Source organism: Truncatella angustata (assembly GCF_020726525.1).
Source record: "Truncatella angustata strain MPI-SDFR-AT-0073 chromosome Unknown BKA67scaffold_4, whole genome shotgun sequence".
Lineage (NCBI taxonomy): Eukaryota > Fungi > Ascomycota > Sordariomycetes > Amphisphaeriales > Sporocadaceae > Truncatella > Truncatella angustata.
This window is the reverse complement of record NW_025763384.1, coordinates 3,411,239-3,432,862: the sequence shown is the minus strand read 5'-3', so window position 1 is coordinate 3,432,862 and position 21,624 is coordinate 3,411,239. Positions and strand designations below refer to the sequence as shown.

At 49.1% G+C, this 21,624-nt stretch overlaps 8 protein-coding genes across 8 annotated transcripts; 4 read left to right on the top strand and 4 right to left on the bottom strand.

Moving 5' to 3' along the window:
- The first annotated feature begins 808 nt into the window (after positions 1-808).
- Positions 809-2,442, top strand: BKA67DRAFT_289088 (uncharacterized protein). Its single transcript, XM_046095999.1, has one exon. The coding sequence runs from the start codon at positions 1,043-1,045 to the stop codon at positions 2,087-2,089; it is 1,047 nt and encodes a 348-aa protein (XP_045959042.1). The 5' UTR covers positions 809-1,042; the 3' UTR covers positions 2,090-2,442.
- A 1,740-nt stretch (positions 2,443-4,182) lies between these two features.
- BKA67DRAFT_566183 (peptide N-acetyl-beta-D-glucosaminyl asparaginase amidase A-domain-containing protein) lies at positions 4,183-6,374 on the bottom strand. The gene has a single exon (XM_046102861.1). It carries the CDS (start codon positions 6,095-6,097, stop codon positions 4,280-4,282), a length of 1,818 nt encoding a protein of 605 aa, XP_045959041.1. The 5' UTR covers positions 6,098-6,374; the 3' UTR covers positions 4,183-4,279.
- An 866-nt stretch (positions 6,375-7,240) lies between these two features.
- Positions 7,241-8,452, bottom strand: BKA67DRAFT_659042 (fungal-specific transcription factor domain-containing protein; the record flags this gene model as incomplete). The annotated part of the gene is made up of 2 exons (XM_046107388.1): positions 7,241-7,967; positions 8,022-8,452. 2 exons carry the CDS (start codon positions 8,450-8,452, stop codon positions 7,241-7,243), a joined length of 1,158 nt encoding a protein of 385 aa, XP_045959040.1.
- A 950-nt stretch (positions 8,453-9,402) lies between these two features.
- BKA67DRAFT_691734 (uncharacterized protein) lies at positions 9,403-10,654 on the top strand. The gene is made up of 2 exons (XM_046109185.1): positions 9,403-9,786; positions 9,836-10,654. Exons 1-2 carry the CDS (start codon positions 9,581-9,583, stop codon positions 10,539-10,541), a joined length of 912 nt encoding a protein of 303 aa, XP_045959039.1. The 5' UTR covers positions 9,403-9,580; the 3' UTR covers positions 10,542-10,654.
- A 1,464-nt stretch (positions 10,655-12,118) lies between these two features.
- BKA67DRAFT_566179 (uncharacterized protein) lies at positions 12,119-13,534 on the top strand. Its single transcript, XM_046102860.1, has one exon. It carries the CDS (start codon positions 12,496-12,498, stop codon positions 13,123-13,125), a length of 630 nt encoding a protein of 209 aa, XP_045959037.1. The 5' UTR covers positions 12,119-12,495; the 3' UTR covers positions 13,126-13,534.
- On the bottom strand, positions 13,197-13,534 carry BKA67DRAFT_289052 (uncharacterized protein). The gene has a single exon (XM_046095998.1). The coding sequence runs from the start codon at positions 13,481-13,483 to the stop codon at positions 13,268-13,270; it is 216 nt and encodes a 71-aa protein (XP_045959038.1). The 5' UTR covers positions 13,484-13,534; the 3' UTR covers positions 13,197-13,267.
- A 287-nt stretch (positions 13,535-13,821) lies between these two features.
- Positions 13,822-14,967, bottom strand: BKA67DRAFT_536065 (mannose-6-phosphate receptor binding domain-containing protein; the record flags this gene model as incomplete). Its single annotated transcript, XM_046100102.1, has 2 exons — positions 13,822-13,980; positions 14,038-14,967. The coding sequence occupies 2 exons, from the start codon at positions 14,965-14,967 to the stop codon at positions 13,822-13,824; spliced, it is 1,089 nt and encodes a 362-aa protein (XP_045959036.1).
- A 1,290-nt stretch (positions 14,968-16,257) lies between these two features.
- On the top strand, positions 16,258-17,862 carry BKA67DRAFT_517989 (ergosterol biosynthesis ERG4/ERG24 family protein; the record flags this gene model as incomplete). Its single annotated transcript, XM_046097961.1, has 3 exons — positions 16,258-16,298; positions 16,399-16,703; positions 16,772-17,862. 3 exons carry the CDS (start codon positions 16,258-16,260, stop codon positions 17,860-17,862), a joined length of 1,437 nt encoding a protein of 478 aa, XP_045959035.1.
- Between the last annotated feature and the right edge of the window lie 3,762 nt (positions 17,863-21,624).

Sequence of the window (21,624 nt, the reverse complement as noted above, 5' to 3'; positions counted from 1 at the left end):
TGACAATATTAATTACCGCTGAAACTTGTTGCGTGTTTTTCTTCTAGTCTCATATGAAATTGCCGTTTGAATGAAAACACTAGCTGAATCATGGGCTTACTCGTCTCGTATTCCGGCGATGGTGGAGTATACACTACCGTCGAACTGTAGACTGTTAATTTTCGAGCCCATAAAATATATGAGACTATAACTTAGCACTGGATTCGATGCTTAATTTTTTTCCGTCTAGTCTAATATAAAATTAACCTTTGATTGAAATAGTAGCTGAATCATTGGCTTACTCACCTCGTATTCCGGTCCTAATGGAGTACAAACTAGTTTAAGGCCTTTCCCCTGCATTCTCGAGGCCCACATAAACGTGGTATTAGCCGGGTGAGGAGAAATTTTGGCGGCGCTTATTCCCTGCCGGCCGGGCCCGAGTCTTTAACCCTAATTTTAAACTTTTGCGGGCCTGCGGGCATCTTATATTTGTATTGAAGACTTTTCTCTTCCCGGAGTCGATCATGGCTAGTAAATCAACCATGACTAAGTGGTAAGTCCTGGCTCCACGGCAGCATGGTAGGGATACCGTCATCCTGGAGAATTCTTATGAGAAGCCACCACCATAGCCAAGTTCGTTCGTTGCCCTACTTCTGCAGCGCCGGGTCCAGAATAGTCGACGCCGAATTGCCCAATACGTAAATCGAAATAGTAACAAGCTCTAGAACGGCTGCTACGATGAATCTAGCCAGGAACCGCGCGCACCAACCAGGATCGTCTCCGAGAGCCTCAACCTGCTCAGACTAACCTTAGTCTACTGTGTAGCAGCAAAGTAAGCATTCACTGAGCGCACCACTACAATCCGTAACATCCTTTCAAAAAAAGACCAAAAAAACCGCAAAACATCCCGTCACGCGCCAGAAATAATCTGCTAGCCGCATCCATCCTCTTCGAGGTGTGCTCTTCAATCACCTCGCCTTAATTGCGTTTGCCCTTATCTGTGGTCTATTTTTCAGAGTACCTAGGCCGTTACTAAACTACGCCTGCCCGAGAATCCGCTATCATGGATCGACAATTCACCTGCTTTTTCAGGCTGCCGACCGAGCTCCGGCTCAAGATATGGAGGCTGTGCGAGGCCCGCGCCAGAGTTGCTGAGCTGGACCTGCCCATCAAGGAGATAGTCGAAACCGACTGTGACCTCCTCTATATCTCCCTGCGCAACTGCAAACAGCCCGCCTTCGCCCAGGCGTGCCGCGAGGCCCGCCAGGTCGCCTTCGAGGACGGCGGTTTTCTGTGGGAGATACCAGAGACCAAGGGCATCCCCGACCTTTGTGCCGTCAATCGCACCAGCGAAACCTGGTTCTACCCTCGCTCGGACATAGTGCACCTGAACTGGACCGCTGCCTATGAGCTCTATGGAGACGACCCAGACTCGGTGTCCGTACTCAACGGCTATCGTCCCGTGGCACGGGCTGTCTCATTCATGGCCGACGCGACAGTGGCGTTTGACTGGAGTGGCAGAGGCCCTACCTTCTTTCTCCCTGTGGTTGATCGCTCTGTAAACGCCCATCTCCAGCCGCGAAAGGAGTACATGGTGTGCCTTGCGGAGATCATCATCCACGCCACCGAGGAGCAGGTATTGGCGTCAGGGACCTTCGAGGGCCTCGCCGCGCCAATCCAGATCCTCGATCCTTTCGACGACCACAAAGCCGTCCATGCTATGCACCAATTGTGGCAGCATGGTCGTCCGGGAGATTCGAAGCAGGACGAGTATGGGGAGATATTCGATGCTCTACTGAACCCCGAAATATTTGCCAACTTGCTTGAACGTTGGAGGGAGGCGGTTTCGAACAACTGGCTCGGCCACGTCTGGGCGCAAGAAGCCGAAAGGGGAACGTTGAGCGAGATCGATGGGAGGGACCAGATTTGGAGGTGGCGGGATTTGAGCAGACCAGAGTCTCCATTCTTACCTGGCCTTGATCCAGAACTGATTAGCGAAGAGCTGCATTGTTTCAACCTCTCGCACCCGTGGGTTGTCAGTACGCTGGCCTCGATGCCTATCTTTCGGCCAATGATCTTGTTCCGGCATTGTGAGAGGGATTGTTGGTAATGTCGAAACCTAGTCCGAGCCGTTGTTGAATGGATAATACTCATTGTATGACGAAGTCTCTGGGTTTCAGCTTACAGGCCTTACTGACACTGTGGCAATCAATAGCAGGCGGGTGCTGAATGCGGTACAGAATCTGCTCATCGAGTCATAGCTCGCTGAATTCAGTCTGTAGGCAATTGGATACACGTTACCAATCAAAATCTTAGATGGTTCACCAAGCTGATCATAATTCACAAACTTTGTTTCACGAGACAACAGCAGTAATGTACTGGAACTCAGAGATGGAGGCACTTACAGTAGACCTACCCCAAAAATGAACGAAACCCCGAACTTCTTACTAAACGACTGCTTCAGTCTCCATCTGATTCTGGGAGAAGAGAGAAGCATCGCAAGATTTAATATTAGATTGAGGTTGTAAGAACTCATGGTACTATCTTAGTTACAATGTAATGACAACTCTAAATCGTCTTGTCACATCTACACTCATGTGGTGCATGATAGATTCATAGATATGAGGACAGTAGAATAAAAAAATGGCGTTCAGCTCAAATAGGGCGTGGCACATCCAGAAGTAGAAGCCTCGCATCCCATGTGGAACAAGGATTTGAATCCCCTCCAAAGCAATTGCTACGTTGATGAGAGCCAAAGTTAAATGATAACAGTTCTCATCCAGATAAGTGAGCTAGCCGTTGGTCAGTATGAAATCAACGTGAACAGCACCGGTGCTCACGGCAAAATACGTCAGGTGACTGTAGTTCATGCATGTCTCACCTATGGATAAAGTAGCCGGATGTCTAAAGGGTCGCCAGTGCCGCATTTCGTACTACTTACCCTGGTGTTTCTACTTATCCAAAAGTTCAACAGCTCCAAAAAAAAATTTGAAAAAAAAAGTTTATGGCTTGCTTACACAGAGAAGGCTTATTGCCCTCAGAACGGTAGACATTGGAGGTAAGCCGAAAGCTCTCGGCAGATTTCGACCAACCTTGAAGATAACTTCAAGAGCCTGTGTACCGGATTGCTGACCTTGCTTGCCCTTCGAGCCAAGCGAGACATTGAGACGAGATCATCCTGTCATCCGCTCATAAAGTTTCATCGATCTCGACAAAAAGTACCGACACTGCAAGTATCCGTGCTATCTATCATATTTTGTTGGAAGAAGCTCAACGTACCTTGAGATGAGGGTCTATTAACGACATTTGATCGCCATTTTGCTCATAGGACAATAAATACGTTCGAATTATATGCTTTGCCAGTCATCACTCAAAAGTTCCTAGCGCCCACTCTTCCTCCCTTATCAGCTCGCAGAATGGTTTCCGTCAGACGGTATACGCTCCTCTTATTATGACCTCTCCGTTCCGCCTTGTTGTGGCATGTTTTTCAACTTCTTTTGAACTCATGCGCATCACTTGCTGGCGAATACAATGTCGTGACCTAGACTAGTCAGGGGTAACAAGACACCTTGGGCTCAAGCGTGAGAAGCTCTAGCATCATGTCAAACCATTCTCATTTAAGGATAAAATGGATGTCTATCTCTTGGACGTAATGACGCACTCTTCCAAATATATATAGAGATTACGGCCAATAACCGGGAACATGGAGCCTACGAGACGTGAGAATAACCAGCTCGTGCTATATTGATTTTGATAGCTCAGCAACAACTCTTCTAACACCAGCAAACGAAAATTCATCTAGCGTTTCCTCATAGAGCTTCTTCGCAAGACGGAGGCCTTCGGGCTGGTATGCTATCGGCGGCATGTTATAATGTCCATGGTTAGCATATATCAGCAACGGTGCGAAGTGTGTCAAGTGATGCTCACGGTTGGATTTTGGCATCCTCGACGTACTGCCTATGGGCCTGGCTGCCGAGGGTGGTAATGGCGTGTGGTAGGGTGCGTGCGCCGACCGAAAGGGGCCGACTAAGAATGAGGGCCTAGACCTTGTAAAGAAAGCGGAAGATTCTTGTCGTCTCGCGTGCAAGGTTTGAAGTACAATTAAACAACTTCACGTAATCAGCCGGGGGTGATCGAATAATGACAATACGGAGGCGATTGCGTTCGATCCGATGAACGATGAGAAGAATTAATGTGACCATTGGTAGGTCTTGCAGAATTTTATCTAGATATCTGAATGAATACTACGACTATCGTGCATATTGGCGCGAAGATTGTTGTACGAAAAGACTGTTTCCTTCTATACATACAATAGTAGCTCCGTACTAGGAACCTGGATTGTGCTCCAACCCTGCTTCCGCTCAACCCACGAATCGTTCAATTCCTGCAAGTACTGTGAGAACTCGCGCACGCCAGCATTGGACCCTGGGGTGCCAGAGAAGGACAACCATGCCGATCCCTCACACGTGTTGTTGTCGCCTGTCCCCTCGACAATGGTGTCGTTCCAGTAGTACATGCTTGTGACGTTCTGCCTTGTTGCAAAGCTTTCTGTGCCCACGACCAGGCCAGTCATGAATGGCAGCAGCATTACTCCGCCCGTCAGTAGACTTCGGTCCGCTGTACAGAACACGGACCCCGGGTTGGTAACCGGGCCATCAGCGGAAACATCGTACGAGCTATAGAGGTTGAGTGGGTACTCGTAGGTCGAAACAATGTCGGAAAAGGCGCCCGAATAACTTCCCTTGGTGCTCATGGAGGTGGACTGGTTCAAGGCCTCATTCGTCAGATTCTGGATACTTGTGAACGTGATGTGCTGATCCCACGATACAGTCTTGTTCCCCTCCAGTGTCTCGATGGTCGAACTGATGGAAATTCTTCTCTCGGCCGCCAACGAGAACCAAAACGAAGTGTTCGTGATCGCGCCATCATCAGACGTGGCAGTGCCGAGAACGGCATCATAGTCGAAATGAGTTGTTGGCGCCGAGATGCTAATTTCACCGGCTTTGGTCTGGTTGACTGTCTCGTCGAGCCAGACAAAGAGAGAGCCAGCAACATACCAATTAGAGCCAACGGCGCCAATCTTATCTTCCGCAAAGTCATCAAACCCAATAACTAGCAACTGGAACTCGTGCTCATCGCCATCGCACAAGACCGAGAGCCACGGCGTGACATCGATCTCGGAAGTGGGCAGATCGTAGGTGTCGATGCCGACAATGGGTCGCCAAGCGCCAGGATCCACACCACCGCTGAACAAGATGGGGAATGGCCACTCCACACCCGCTAGCTGGCCATCGATGAGAAGCTGCACCTCGCGGAACGGACCGTAGCCACTAAGGGAGCCAAGAGGGCTTGGAAATGTGTTGGTGTAGTCACTGGGTACATTTGCGAACCAGAACTCCTCGGCGCCGTTTCCACTGGCTATGATTGACACCACTGCTTGCTTGATGTTGCGCGGAAGTGTTAGATTGACGCTTCCGCTGTCGCCTGGAAGAGAGAAAACGGATGTCGTGTTTTCCGTCGACGCTTGCTTCGAGATGGGGTAAATCTCCTCGGCTGGTCTAAAACCTTCGGCGTAGATATCGTCAAAGTAGAGAGCCTCAAGTGTCACATTGTATGGACCGGTGTAGAGGTCGCCTTGAAGAATGTTGTCGAGGCTAAAAATCAGCTTCTGTTCTTCTCTGAACAGTGCATAAAATATTGATACGTCCTTCTGGTACGACCAATGGATACCAGAACGAATTGGCATGGCAGTGCTTGTCCGCCAAATCTCATTGTCGCCTAAGTAGAGGAGTGCGAGCCTATCGTACTGCCGGCCTTGAGATGAGACAGAGAGGTTTAAGATGGTCGTAGTGAAGTTGCAGTTGGCAGGGGGGCTGTAGGAAGCGACGTATGGAATGCCATAGCTGTTGTCGAAAATATGTTGCATCAGCGTTTGACGACAGATCGGGCTGTCTAAGGTTTGACGAGGCGGAACATAAGCTTGCACGACCTCGAGTGTCTCGCCGTCGGTGGTGTTGTAAGAGCCGTACGATTGCCGGGGTGCCAAGTTCCTTGCATTGCGAACCTGATCGACAGCTTGCACTCCAATGAAGAAGTGCAGTAAGGCAATTGACCACATCTTGATTAAAAGAAGCCAAGCTCGTTTGACAGTCAGGTCTTAGATGGATTCGATGCAGAAGGGATGAAAGGAGATGTGAGATGTGCAACCCCCCACTATGGACTTATCGTGGCCCGGATGTGCTCCGTCACTTCGGAGTCTGGTTCCCGGCCAAATGCGGGTCAACGCAAGGTCCCGACAAAAGTACCGAGGCTGGCGTGTAGAATCTTGATACTGTATCGTAAATAGATTCTTTCCACGAGATTGAATCAACGCGATATTGTCCTCGTCATCCGTTCCACAAAACTAGCTTGCGATAGGAAGGTGGTTAGAAGGTTGTCGCAAGCACCAATGATGTTTCTGATTGGGTACATAGTTTTACTACGCCGAGACAGACTCATATTTGTCACGGGGCTAATCCATTAAAATTAGTAGCCCATAAAGTGGCATTGCACTGAATGATCACATTACTGTAAGCTCGCCTTCTAGTTTTCTTGTCTCATTTTGTCATGGCGGTTTAGCTCGCGCAAGGAGTCAGAAAGGCTCAGCTCGAACACGATGCGTTGATGGAGAGTAGCATTACAACGGACAACAGCTACTAAACATCCCCATGATATTAGGTAAATCTGATCGACGAACGGCGGGGTGTAAGATTTTGTCCTTACTGCCGTTCGAACCGTCGTTGTCCTTTGGGGTAAGGAAGACGACCCTGACACAATAGACCAGAACTGTGGGTTTCCCATTCTGAATAACGTGCTGGAAGTAATTCGCAGTCTATGATCAATTTCCTGTGCGCCGGGAAAGTTGGTAGTGCGATGTACTTGACGCGATCGTCTACCAGAGGCCATACCATGCAGACGGACTGTCGGAGAATGACTTGGAGCGTGTTTCAACTACGCCTTTCAAGCGATCAAGGCACTCCATGGAACGTTCGAGGCTCAATCAAGCAGATGTATCAAGTAGCTATACAGATCGAGCCGAAACTGCCGTCGAGCAAAACCTCATGGCTTTAAGCAAGGTCTGACTAGTTTTAGTGTACAAAGTTTGAAGTTTATGTTGACCAATACATGTCACCATTACGGTTGTGACAGGGCTGAATTTCCATGCATGATAAGAATGCAAGCAGCCACGCCTGAACAATGGTTACGTGCTCTGGGCACCCAACTACATGCCCAATGCCAAATCTACGTTGAGCAGATGAAGCTCCCTAACCCAGTTCCATTTATGCTCACCCTGACAGCTCCTATATGCATCTCTCTTCCCCCAGAGAATCTTGAGGATTGAGGATACTGCTTTCAGGTTCGCGCCAAGATAAAGCTCCCAAAACTGATCCAATGCGCTGGATACCCATTCACGATCGGTCTGGCTATCGCACTCAACCCCCGCAATGAAGACTGGCCAGACGAAGCACTTGATCCCGGGACACTCCCGCGTCACAACCTTGCAATGGCTGATTAACTTGTCGACTGATGGAGCCAGTGGGTGTGTTTCCATGTTGGTGATGGTGAAGATGACCCTCGTCGTGTATAGCTTGGCAGCCACCTTCCACGCAAGGCAGAAGTGAACGAAACACTCCATGGACATGTGTCCTGGAGCCAGAGACGAGTGTGCATCGTTGGCATATCGCTCTGCATCAAATCGGTCAATGTCGTCCAGCGTCGCAAGCAGCCCAGATATGCTCGCCGGGTTGAAACTGTTCTCCTCGACCCGCTGGGATAGCCGCTGCGATTCGACTTGATTTTGTGAGTTCACAAAGTCTATGGCATCCATGATCGACGAGGGACATCCTGTAATGGGCAGATCGCAGGCGCCATCGGATGAGTTCAAGCGGGAACGGAGCGACTTGCTCAGCTGTCCAGGGCGCAGCACGGTGGCACCGAACGTCTCGTACCTGAAAGCGGTCAACGTGAAGTCGGGGGACGGTAAGGGAGGCCAAGAAACCTACACTGATATGGAAGCTATCATACCCTTCAGGTCAATCGCTGGTTCATTGCTGCTTGTCTTGTGCAAATCCTCGATGAAGTTCTTTGCGCCCTCGACGTGAGAGTACCATATGCCCCATCCCGTCTCCCACATCTCCAGTATCGCGAGAAGGAATATAGTCGCAATTGCAGCGGATTTATGCTGGGTGTCGGAGTTTGCAATGGCGGCAGAGAGATGTTTGATGCTTTTCTGTTTCCAGACTAGTACCTGCTCCAACGCTCCTTGATTCTGGCCTTGATTCTGATGCTGATTTGCTCGGGTGACCATTAAATGATTGGCCACGCCCTCCCCGATCTCATGATTCTTGGTCTCCAGAGCCTTCTGAGCCTTCTGCTGCAGGAGCAGTGGAGTACCAGTCAAGTTGTGAGATTGATGACACGCTGCCAGTGCCATGACGGCATTTGAAATACCAGGAAACGCACTCATCATGGAGACAAGTCGTCGAAACGGATTACTTGCGGTGTCACTGAACACCAAGCTTGGACAAAGTGTATGCTCATCTTGAAACAGGATTGTCAGCACGGTACTGGCTAGGTATTGTTCGCTATTCATCAACTCTACCAAACAACCCCTACTCATCAAACAACAACTGCTAGTCCCGAACGTCCACCTAAGAGAGAGATGCGCAGTGACGTGGAACCCAACTAAGGTGCGGACTGCTTACAGTAATCTATGAAGTAGCGTTCTTTGTAGGTCAGGTCTTGTAGGTTTGGATCTGTCAGGGCCCATTGAGGGGACTTTATTTCGACGACATGGAGCTTTTGTGGATGGCCGATCTGATTCGACTCTGCAGCAACTGGAGGGGAACGCCGACCGCGTGCCCTCGAAGGCCTTGGGTCAGAATTGTTCGTCCATGACTGCAAATGGCCTTTCAGTGCAGCACCGCCGACCCATACGACTGGTTTCTGGTAGCCTAGGCAGACAACGCCATTCGCGACACACTTTTGACAAGCTGGAGTCGCGCCATCGCATTTGAGCCGACGCGGTCGGCACGTGTAGCATGATTTCATTGCGGGGCAAATTTCCAGAATGGATACCAAGCCAGATCGAGAGCAATCATGGTGCTATGTGGTTCCGGTGTGCTGATACAACGCGAGGTCGAATGCGCCCGTGGAGGAAAGAAAGGGATTGCAAATGAGCGTACGTGGTAGAGAAGACAGAAAAGAAAGTACGACCCGTACGGCGGCCCCGGAAGATTGAATGAACGCCAAGCTTTCTGCAATTTTGGTACCTGTTTGGGAAATATGGAGATATGGCCGCTAAGCTCGATGTGGTACCATATTTGCAACGTATGGCCCATGAATCGCACGATAAGTTCGAGTCTATTGATGGTTCTGTCTCGCCGCTCAGGGCGAGTTATTTGGCCATGGCGACAGTGCAATTTCTGCTGGATGTATATAAAAGTAGCCTCCAGCCGTATATTGATGTCTTGATGACCCTTACATCTACCTAGCCTTCAATTGCTGTCAGCCTGCTTCGTATGAGCCAATACTCAACACAGAACCTGCCGGTGTCTGCAAAATGGACGTTGTCTTGGAAGTCTTTGACTCACTTGTGCTGGATCAACTTTATGCAAAGTGCATTCCCTCGGGCACCATAGAAAACGGTGCTTTCTCCCAATTGAACAACACGTCCATAGTCCTCGACAATGCCCGAACAGATCAAACGAGTGCATGGCAGCGAGACAACATCTGGAGACAGACCCTGACTTTATACATGCTGACATGGTATGTCTTACCCTTATGATATATTCATGATTCAACTGACACTTCCTAGGATCTTCGGCACCGTCCTATACCTAATCTGTGCCACCTTATCTTACGTCTTCATCTTCGACAAGGCGACATTAAAGCACCCGAAGGTCCTCAAGAACCAAGTCTCATTAGAGATAAAGCATGCTCTAGCATCCACTCCATACATTGCTCTTCTCACAACTCCGTTATTTCTGCTGGAAGTTCGAGGCTATTCCAAGCTGTATGCTACGATGGCAGACGGTCCGGGTCTCTGGTATGACATCGCCCAGTTCCCGTTGGTCATACTATTCACGGACTTCGGCATATACTGGATCCATCGGTTCATGCACCACCCCCGTGTGTACAAGTACATTCATAAGCCACATCACAAATGGGTCGTACCAACCCCGTATGCCTCCGTCGCTTTTCACCCGGTCGATGGATTTCTCCAGTCATTTCCATACCATCTGTACCCGTTTCTCTTTCCGCTGCACCGATATACATATCTGGGCCTTTTTTTCTTCGTGCAGATATGGACCGTGGTCATCCACGACGGGGAATATGTCTCCAAGAACGAGATAATCAACGGTGCTGCCTGCCATACAATGCATCATCTATACTTCAACTACAACTACGGTCAATTCACAACCTTGTGGGACCGAATCGGTGGTTCATATAGACGGCCAGATGAAGAGCTTCTAGCCCTTGGCTTGGCGCATGCGGGGATGAACAAGGACAAGAACGAATAAGGATGTTACTATATTTGTAGAATAGACAACATAATGCGGAAGGAAGCACCCTGACAATGAGATATTGTCTGCACCTGACCAGTAAGCTTTCATAATTAGAGAATAGAATCGGTTCAATTACTCAGTCCAGCACAAGCCAAGACCAAGACTTCAGAACATTACAAGTTCCAATGTATTGCAGAGTTTAAATATTCTTGAACCAGTCGTCCACCATCTGATTAGACCCCTCCTCCCCCTAACCATGCAACCAATGGATCTCTTACAGGACTGTCACTCTATCACTCTCCTAAACTTAGACGCCTCATATTCCCCAGATCATTCTCATCTCCGAGCGCCACCAATCTCGCACAATAATAAAGTCTGGAACATATTTGAGGTTCAACAAACTGCAGCTTTACGTTAAACAAATATTCTTGAAAGTCTACTTATTATAAATGTGATATATGATCGTTTGCAGAGCTTATCTCGCTGCAGCTATCCTTTCGAGCTGCAGAGCTGTTCACACATACACCCACCAGCCACCGACAACACTCACGGACGGCACATCAAGCTTTCCCACGCCTACAACTAGTACTGTTCTTCGCAACTTCACCGAAGTTCGGGATTTCTCTTGTTTGTAAAAATTAAATAAAAAATTAAAAAATTGCCGTTTCTAAAAAATCTAGCGCGATTGTATATGCCGTGCCTCTCGTCTTCGTAGACGCGCGTATCAACATCATCATCAACGACGCTCGACTCATCGTTCATCAATACTCGAAGCCGCCAGCGATAACCGGCTCATCTTCACGACTCGAACTCCCCAAAACGGTCGTTGAATAATCTTTTCTGTGACTTACATGACACCGTTCAGCACAGCACCTTCCAGGTTTGTCTCCGCACCACAGATTAGCACCACAGTAGCCTGCTCGTGCTTCTGATTGATTATTTTAGACACAGGCTATCAGTATATCACACGATGCCTCCGTCACTTTCGAGTCTTCCCAATGCGGCTCTCACTGAGATATTCTCGTACATTATTCCGAATCCTCCCGTCACAGGCACTTAGGTGCTCAGCAACGAGACCAGGGGACGTTACCAGGCATTGCGCTGATTGTGCCTGACTTCACAACAGTACGAATCTATCGCCATGCCTTTTCTGTATCAAAACGTCATAATTAAGTCACCATATCAAGCCCGTGGTCATGTTTTTAGCATTGTTGTCCAACATAATGGGCACTTCAGTCAGGCACGTCGCCTGTCTCATCTGGTTTGACCCGGACTCATGGTATCATCATGTGCATGATACGGTGGTGCTGCTCGATAAGTGTCTACAACTACCTCTTTTGGAATGGATAAACGAACTTTACCCAAGTTTTTTCTCGTCACTTAGAAACAGTGTACCGTTTCGCTATTACGAACTTATGAAAGTGGTTCTTTGTTACCCCCTCGACGAAATGGCACATTGTGATGATGTCCTATTTCAGCTACCATGTGACGACATACGAAGGTCCCGCTGTACCGGAAATAACCAGTGTCAAGGACGAAGTCGACAGCCTTGGGCGCAGTGTCGGCAGTGTTTTATGATCCTCGAAGGCATTGGGGATCATCCGCCTTCAGAACGGCTGCGGTCATGCCAATCACGCACGCCGCTCCGATAACACGGAGTTTGATAGCACGTTACCAAACGCATTCCCGAACCCACGTGCGACCAGAATAGACCTGCAATGCGATGCAGGCGACTGCAGTTACTTTTTCGGAATAGAACGACCAGCGGATGGCGTTTGGATGGCTCAGCGCAACGAACCCTTGGAAGCCAAGGTCGTAGCCAAGCAGCTCCGCCTGGTGGAAGACCTCGGATTGTATAATTCAATCACCTGTCCTTACTGGATCGAGCGGCTGCTCAAGTAAGGCAAAAAGCTCAAATATTTCACCTACACGTTCGGTCAAGAGGCTTGGAACACCGAGGTGGAAGACGATGATCCGAATCGGTATCCATGTGGCGATGTTATTGATCTGGGTACAGCAATGCTGGAGGGGGCGGCAAAAGCGGGAGTCTCTGCATGCTGAAACGATCCCTTCAAGATGGCAACGTGACGCCCTTTGCGATACGTATGATTTCGCCGGCATCTCTTGCCTTGCGGTCTTTACAAAACTGAAAGTCTTGACCGTGGATATTTCCAGCCTCGCAGACTGCCCTATACGCCTTACGATCGGCTGTCGGCCACCAGTCATATCAAATGTCCTGCCAGAGTCGTTCGAGAAGCTTGAGCTTATAGAGAAGTGGTGGGGAAAAGAGGTCGAAAGAATGCAGAATGCTGCATTGAGGCAACAAAAAGTTCGACTCTTTGAAGCATGGATGGAGCGGTTGTTCCAAGACCTCGCGTTCGAGTGTCAAGCAGGAGCCTTTCCATTTCTGAGACACATGACCTTCCGGCCATACCCGAAATTTGAATCTAGCGGCTCTTTCAGACGATCATCTGGGTTGGATGCCTTGAGACAAATGTTTCGAGCCTCGGGGATCAAGTTTGTCGGGGAGTATCATGACGGATATAATCACGTCCTTGGACCATACGAGAATGACAATTGGGAAGGAGACGAAGAGTAAGGGAGACGTCGTGGATGGACACAATTACCAAAAACGAAACCACAAGAGATGAAAAGAATAGCGCAATGAAGATCATGCTATTAAGGGCCATCATTTCTCAACGAAAGCATTGGTAAACATTTGGTTTTTCGAAAAACAGTCGTCATACATTCTTCAAACCTAACGTTATTAATAGTAATAAGAGATTAATTACAAAGTCGCTAATGCAAATGTAGTACATGGTTTTGGGGAAGGGTTGTCTGTTCAGGGCGGCCTCGGTGACGTATGTCTGGATGGTGATGATGACGCTCAGTGAAGAGGGGCCACGCGCGCCAACACCAATGAAGATGTTGTTTAGCAGATTTCTTATCAGCATCATTCCCAGTCACCCTGAATAAGCATTGTAATCGGAGAAGTATTGGGCTGAGCTCGTTGGCAAAAAAAAAAAAACCAAAAAAAAACCCCCCAATAAAAAAAAATGGAGCAAAGTTATTCATGACATTGGATCTGTGGTGATACGTAGAATACAGCCATGATGGCTGGCCCTACTACCATAACGTATCAGTAATATTGCGATTTGTTGAATGTGTATCTTCTGCAATGGACAATCCATTATCACAGACATCTCTTGAACGCCTAGAACGCCTTGATCCCAAATTTGACCCATATTGAATCATTCTGCGTACACTCTATGGAAACAGATAAGCCAACCGGACGTTAATCATCCCACTCCTCATCATACTGATCAATTAGCCTGTTCTCAGCATCCCGATCTCGGCTCTGCCTGGTTATCGAGGGTGAACCAGAAAGGTGGTGATAACCTCGGCTGTTGCCAAACACTCTCCCACAGGATGACGTCACAGCGATGAAGATGTCCTGGATGCAAGTTAGCCTCTAGCAAATGAATGCCCGTTGTTTTCCGGGTTGGCTCACCGAGACGAAAGACCAGATGCCAGCCCAGAGCGAATAGTTGGGCAATTGGCGCCAGCCTCTCTGGTTGGCGACATTGCGCTGGTACATGACACCTCCTCCAAAGTAGACGAGGATGGCGATGACCAAGATGATGCCGAAGACAGCGCCTGGGCCTACGCTTCCCGGCGTGTGCGGTTCTGCGCCGGCACAAGCATGGGACGAGCGGACCTCGAAGAAGTAGGCGCACTCATCGGGGTCAGTGCCGACGAAGGAGACGGCAGCTGACGCGGCCGTCGGGTCTCTATCGCATAGGAAGGATATGGTGGCTGACTTGCGCTGCTTGGAACTGTCGGATTCCTTGGTCGCCTTGGCTGCCTTGGCGGCCGACGACTGGACGGAGCGTTCCTCGTCATCCTCATAGTCGGAATATTTGTAGGTGGCACCGTTGTGGACGTTGTTCCTCTTGTCCACGACAGTGTCGACGTTCCTCTTGGCGGCCTGGCCGCATGTCGAACCGCCGGTGTATTGCAAGACGAGTTTCCGGCCCCGGGGTTTTAGGTCTCCGTTGGAAAAGCCGAGGCTGTATATGTCGCCTTTTGTCTGGTAGTATGCGCTGATGTTCTTCCAGTGCTCTTGGCTGATGTCGCCCCTGACGTTGTCGACCTCCTCCACCACGGGCCCGCAGATGTTGAGTGTGAAGTTGTAGCCGTAGTCGTATCCGTTGGCCTTGTAGTCCTTGCTCGGCACGCCGCTCTTGAGTTTGGAGCCGTCCTTCGGGGCCTTCTGGGCGATATCCGGGCGCAGATCAAAGAAGGAACCTGATTTCGTGTTGGTCGCTGTGCATGCTTCTGCGGTTGTGGTCTTGTCTGCATCGGCCGCTGCTGCAATTGTGCTGCCGGCCAGCGAGAGCACAGCGAGCAATGTGGTCGCTGGTGATGATGAGAGGCGCATGGTTGGTCTCTGGTCGGAGGTATCGGGGTTGAAGGGAGGGGGGCCCGGACTCAGTACACCTACTTTATGCGCAGATGTGAAGAGGCAGCGCTCGTTGCGCTTGGGTGCAGAAGAGGAAGATTGTCATCAAGGAAAGGTGGCGAGCGAAATGCGATTCACGCAGAGGAGATGATGGGAAATTGACGAAGGCGATAGAGTTCAATAAGCAATGAAAGAATGGATGGGTGGGTGGATTAGATTTGCGTGTTACAGTATGTACGTAACTTGAGGAAGGTTTACGACCCGACACGACGACAAGACACGACACCTGTCGTTTGGCTACATGCTGTGCTGTAATTGGTATTTGTTTCCCTGACCTGCGCCGGGTTGGACGGCTCTGCGGCACCACATGCAGCTGTAGCTTGTTCTGTTCTGTGCCGCCGCGTTGCTTTGTAGCTTACTAACTTAACTCACCCGTAAGTTAAGTTATAGCCTTGTCTTTTTCTCCTCGTCTTTTTCTTCTCCTGCCTGCCCCAGACAGAGAGTCAACCAAGGTAGTTATATCTTCCTCAGCTCTTCTCTTCTTCCTTCTTTTTCTTTTGCCATGCAGCCCCAGCTCTGCCAGGCAGTTGGACTCTGAGCTCAGCCCCCCCACTCCCCCCAAAAGCCATTCATTGCCCCCACCAGCGAAACATTCCTTCGTCTGGTTGGCGGACCCTCCCGGATGTTTCAACTTGCAGGTCAGACAGACCATTTTCGTTTGTGCCTGGAAAGAGGTTCGGACCATTTGTGTTTATCCTGCCGGTTCCCCTTTCTGGTTAGCCAGTCCATTTCTCCAGAAGCGAGAAGCCGAAGCCGATCTCGAGATGGCCTGCGCTAGCATTAGTGCACAATCCGGCTCTTACATAAGTGACTTAACCTAGTACACACTGTCCATGTACATAAGTTAGTAGTCGCGCAACGGATACCTCACCAACTGCGAGGTCAAGTCCGTCTGGAGGGGACGAGACCTGAGATGTTCTGAGTGGTGCCACACGGAAGCCAAGCAATCCGATCTGTTAGCGTCGCATGCTTTGCTGCTTTGCTTTGCAGCTGCACACAATCGTGTCGTCTAATTGGTCGGAGCTGTCCATGGAGAAATAGCTTAAATTGGGCAATAAAAAGGGTCTTCGACGACGTCAACATTTATCTCGTTTGCGCTCGAGTCCAAGCCAACTCGAATCCCGTCGCCCTTTTTCTTCCTCCGCCTTTTGGCTGTCACGAGAGTCGTCCGTCGGAATCTTGAAAACAGCAAATTCCCATTCAGACACCATGGCTACCCAGCACAAGCCAGGTTATGAGTTTGGCGGCCCGTAAGTGGTTCTTCACGTCCCATCATCTGCATCACATCATATATCCATCTTGCGTCTAAGACATGCGACAAAGAAGAACCCACTGACATGTCACAATCAGCATTGGCGCCCTCGGAATCGTTCTCGGTCTTCCTATCCTCCAATATGTGTATGCATTCGGCTGCAACGACGTCTCTGGATGTCCCATACCTTCTCTTCTCGATCCCAAGAACCTGTCCCTCGAGACTCTGAAGGCCGAGGCGGGATGGCCCGCAGATGGTATCTGGGGCTTGTGCAGTTGGGATGCTATGGGCTGGACACTGGCTTACTACTTCCTCAACCTCTTCTTGTTCCGAGTGCTCCCCGGACAAGTAGTGGAAGGCACCGAGCTTGAATCTGGTGGCAGATTGAAGTACAAGTTCAATGGTATGCCGCTGGACCACTCCCTCCCATCCCTCATAGAATTGCACAACCTGACAGCATAATTTTACCAGGTCTTGCATCCAGCTCTTTGATCCTCGCTGTCTGTCTCGCTGGCACCATCGCCCAAGGCGCAGAATTCCCCCTTTGGACATATATCACCGACAACTACCTACAGATCCTGACCGCCAACATCATCGTCTCCTTCGCTCTTGCCATCTATGTATACGTCGCCAGCTTTTCCGTCAAGGCTGGCAACCCCGAGAAGCGCGAGCTTGCCGCTGGCGGACATACCGGCAACATGATTTACGACTTCTACATTGGCCGAGAGTTGAACCCCCGTGTCACCCTTCCCTTCTTTGGCGAGATCGATATCAAGACCTTCATGGAGGTTCGCCCTGGTCTTCTGGGATGGATCCTGATCGACGTTGCCTGGGTCGCAAAGCAGTACCGTACTTATGGCTACGTCACAGACAGCGCGGTCTTCATCACCATCGTCCAGAGTCTCTACGTCATGGACAGCTTCTGGATGGAGCCCGCCATCCTCACCATGATGGATATCACAAGAGACGGCTTTGGTTTCATGCTGGCTTTTGGGGATCTCGGCTGGCTCCCCTTCATGTACTCTCAGCAGGTCCGCTATCTGTCTGTCTACCCTCTTCAGATGGGCTGGCTCTACACTGGTGGCGTATTGGCTGTTCTTCTTACTGGCTTCACCATCTTCCGCCTCAGCAACGCCGAGAAGAATACCTTCCGTACCAACCCCAACGACCCCAAGGTTGCTCACCTCAAGTACATTGAGACCAAGACTGGCTCACGTCTCCTGACCTCCGGCTGGTGGGGTGTTGCCCGACACGTCAACTACCTTGGCGACTGGATCCAGTCTTGGCCATACTCGCTGCCTACCGGCGTCGCTGGCTATGTCATCTTGAATGCCGGTAGTGAAGTTCCCGGTGCTTTCAAGATGGCCGATGGTCGCGAGGTCATTCAAGGTCCTGCCCGTGCCTGGGGTATGCTGTTCACTTACTTCTACATTCTTTACTTTGCGGTCCTTCTCATCCACCGTGATGGTCGTGATGATGACAAGTGCAGCATGAAGTATGGTGAGGACTGGGAGAAGTACAAGAAGGCTGTCAAGTACAGAATCCTTCCTGGTGTCTATTAGGAGGCCATTGGAATAGGGTAGTAGTAGAAGATGGAATCGTCATAGAAAAGAGTTCCTAGATAGCGTGACCAATGCCTTTGTCTCACACTGATGGCAACTGAAAGGCGTATCTGCCGCTATAATCGATATCCCCGTTCCAGCTCAGACCACCCACCCCAATGGTGACAGATACTCATTCCATCGTAGTTTGCCCTCATCGAGAACTTACCAACGCAGTATAACTCGCCGGCCACGTTCCCTTAACTCTGACGCTAACTATGACCCGAATCCTGACTTACCCTATGTAGGCGCTGCGGAACGGACGATTGTGTGACGGACAACTTATACCCGAAGACTCAGGGAGATAACCCCTACATATTGTGTCTTCATGACCAATTCCTACCTGTCAGATATGGTGTATGTATGAAATAAAAATACACCGTAATCAAACCTGATTCTCTTGAAGAGAAAGGGGAAAAAACAAAAATGGGTAATACATAACCAGAGAAGACAGACGCGGCTCCGTTTCTCCTAGAAGAGGAAAAGAAACTACTTGGGAAGACTGACCAGTAATTGAGCATGAAAGGAGATCTACGATGTTCCAGTGGAGCAGAAGACTACGATGGATCTAGTGGCCAAGATCCCAGCGACAGAGGATGATTATAGATGTCTATTTCATACCCCACCACGATCTACACTGCGTTCAGTTTCACTTAAACGCGTGGCGTATGACTTCTTCAATTCTGATCATGCAAATTGGGATCGAATACACAGGAATATGGATGCTGGAGCGAGTATCATGGCGATTTGTATTCGTCATCGATGGGGAAGTGCTTTAACACGGATGAAGTATGTCCTGTGATTCGGCGGTTGGATCGCAATGCAGATTCGGTGGACTATCACGATACTCACCTGACCGACGCACACATGAATCACTTTGGTGCTAGATTGCGCTGTCGTGTACTTCCCGACGGAGATCTGGAGACTGATTCGGAATTTGGTCGCAGCAGTTGGAAACGAGGCATGAGACATGATGAAAGACCGAGATGGGATTGGAGGGGAATGGGTCAAAGCATATCAGTGCTCGTGCAGATATGCCATCGAGATGGACTTAACTTTATCCAGGAGACCCAAAGACCTTCTAGAGACAGGTGCCAACCATGGCAGAGAATTCAGGGACCAAAGCGAGCCGTATGCTCAACATAATCCGAGTTGAGGTCTCCGCCTGAAACCTAAGATATGGGCACTGACGCTGTGGATAATCAAGAAAATAAGTTTGCAACCGTTGGTGGTAGGATTGCCACTGTTCAATTGTTGGGAATACAATTAAATCAGCCCAGTATAAATTCTTGGAAGTATACTTGCCCGCTCCATGGTGAGCTCCTGAGGCTGCAACGTAAAGCAATCAGGCACTTAAGTAGCGATATTGAAGATAGTACACTGAGAGAGCGAAGAATTGGGCCTTTGGGAGCGAGAAGTCCCATTTCCAAGGTAACTTGGCATTTTCGAAAGCATACTTTACCAGCTTCGAACAGATCAAATTCGATTACAACAACACAAGGTCACGCGTGGACCACAAATTCAATCAACTCGATTGCTCACCGGGCCTCAGCACCCATAAATTCATCATCATGGATGATCTTGAAGCCACCGGGATCAAATAAACCCTCTGCCTCCTGACCTTGGCTACCAGTCTGTCCTCAATCCAGATATTGAACACCAGTTCGCGCCCCTTGAACTCGGCCTACTTCTGGCCGGAAAAAATGAGCGTTAATCGCCCGCTGTCCCTTAATAGTCTCACTATGCTCTAAACACTCATCCGGAAGCTCATCAGAACCAGGGCCGCGCACGAAGGACATATCACCCCGAACGTCAGACATTACTACGAAAGGTTTCCACGACACACCACACCGACATCTCGTTGTTTATATGATGAGTTTTATGTGATAATATAGTCAATTGTCAATGCTGTTGTTTTTCAAGTTTCAAATAACGAAAATTGTGGTTCCTTGAAGCGTAGGAAGAAGAAGAAAGGATAAAAAAGGTCAGGGGACGCACAAACGCTTCTCTAGGCAACGCAAACACAGCTTCGGTACCGCTTTTATAATCCAATCTTGACGCGTCCAGGCCACCAAACAACTGAATATTCCAATACAAGCTTTGAAATATAAACATTACATTCATAAGTCATGCCTGCCAGTTATTTGTTATTTGCTTTTGAACGTGGGCGGGTATTTAGAAGGTTGCACATTCAATATGAATCAGCGCTTGATGAACTAATTACACAATAACAATCACTTCTTGATGCTCTTGGTGATAATTTGTACATCTAGTCATCCGTATGTTATCACCCTTTGGGTCCTTTGGTGCGTTTGGAGGAGGACCTTTGTTCGCACGTCTGGCCGTTTTCTCTTTCAACCACTGATCCTGGTGCAGCCCCCTTGTCAATATCCTCGTCAGCCTCCTCGCTCTCCGGACACAGGACGGTATTTTCTCTATGTTGAATCGCCAACAAGGGGGAGGCCCTCTTGCCACTTGTATCCACGACATTGTCGCCCCTCGGTGTAGCCTCAGCCAGAGACGTTCCTCGTCAATACGTAAATGTGACGCCGGCACATGGTACAGCATCCGTTCACCTTCATTTTCATCGCATAGTCGCAGTTAAGCTCTCTGACGACAGCCTATTTCTTCCTGTATCTATCAATCGGTTTCACGTGTGCTCTCAGTACATGTGTCTCTCCTGTCAGCTTGATAAACTACTGCATTTGACCATGGTATGGCAAGAAGTGGTTACTGATCCAGAGCCGCTGGTAAATTTCCTCAGTTTCCGTAACCTCTAGGAAGGTAAATTTCTCTTTGTCCCCAAACTTTACTCATACGGGGCTTGCTAGTTGTTTGGTTCTGGGCCCAGCTCCCCAGTGTATGGCTGTGATTCCCATATGATAAACGTATGAAGATGCCTAAGTAGTATGAGAGCGATGTCCTACATTGCATAGCTTCTCGTCGCACTTGTGCCTTGCCGGGATATGAGCTGCAGCTCGACTGTAATATTTGTGGGTGAGGCTTAGTAGCGCAAAACTCATCGCAGCCACCTGAGTGTTGACCTTTTGACTGATGTCTCCCAATATGGAGAATAAATTCACCATCCGCTTATTCAATTTTGCCACTTCCGTCGCGTCCATTGTTGCTAGTTCGAAAGTGAAATAACTCAGAATGCGACTCTTACGTAGAGTGTATTTCCAATAGAAGTATTGTGGATGTTAGGATATGGTTGTGAGATATCTTCGACGCAAAATTCAGTGCCAATCGCGGCGGCCAAAAAAGAGGAACAGCGGCGGGAAGGAAGAAACTCAAAGCTTGGGAGGAATTTGTTTACAGCGTATGTTTTTGACAAATAGCTGCCTTGTGGCCCCACCGATTCTTTACAAACACCGAGAGCTCCCAAGCTTGAACCAAAACCTCCTATGAAGCAGTTGCTTTTCACCGTGAATCAGTACTCGTTAGGTTCATTTAGGAAGTTCTCCAACTACCGTGTTGTTTTGAAATTCTGACATACCGGAAATGGTGTGATACATACACGATGCATCAAATATAACTGAGTACATGGTTGTCATGACAAACATTTGGTTAAAGTACTAAGTAGAATGTTACTGCTTTGATATTCAAGCCGATGCTGGCTTTTGGTGCTCACGCGCGTGATCCTCACCTATTTTGCCCCATACATATCCACTTGATATAATCCGTATATTAGTACGAGAAGCGCCAAGACCTGGACTGTGGTTG

What these genes read in the sequence shown, in the direction of transcription:
- BKA67DRAFT_566179 (XM_046102860.1), top strand. Translation starts at nt 12,496, where the DNA reads ATGATCCGAATCGGTATCCATGTGGCGATGTTATTGATCTGGGTACAG.
- BKA67DRAFT_289052 (XM_046095998.1), bottom strand. Translation starts at nt 13,483, where the DNA reads ATGATGCTGATAAGAAATCTGCTAAACAACATCTTCATTGGTGTTGGC.
- BKA67DRAFT_289088 (XM_046095999.1), top strand. Translation starts at nt 1,043, where the DNA reads ATGGATCGACAATTCACCTGCTTTTTCAGGCTGCCGACCGAGCTCCGG.
- BKA67DRAFT_691734 (XM_046109185.1), top strand. Translation starts at nt 9,581, where the DNA reads ATGGACGTTGTCTTGGAAGTCTTTGACTCACTTGTGCTGGATCAACTT. An exon ending in ACTTTATACATGCTGACATG is followed by an intron (nt 9,787 to 9,835) that starts GTATGTCTTACC and finishes GACACTTCCTAG; the next exon opens with GATCTTCGGCACCGTCCTAT.
- BKA67DRAFT_566183 (XM_046102861.1), bottom strand. Translation starts at nt 6,097, where the DNA reads ATGTGGTCAATTGCCTTACTGCACTTCTTCATTGGAGTGCAAGCTGTC.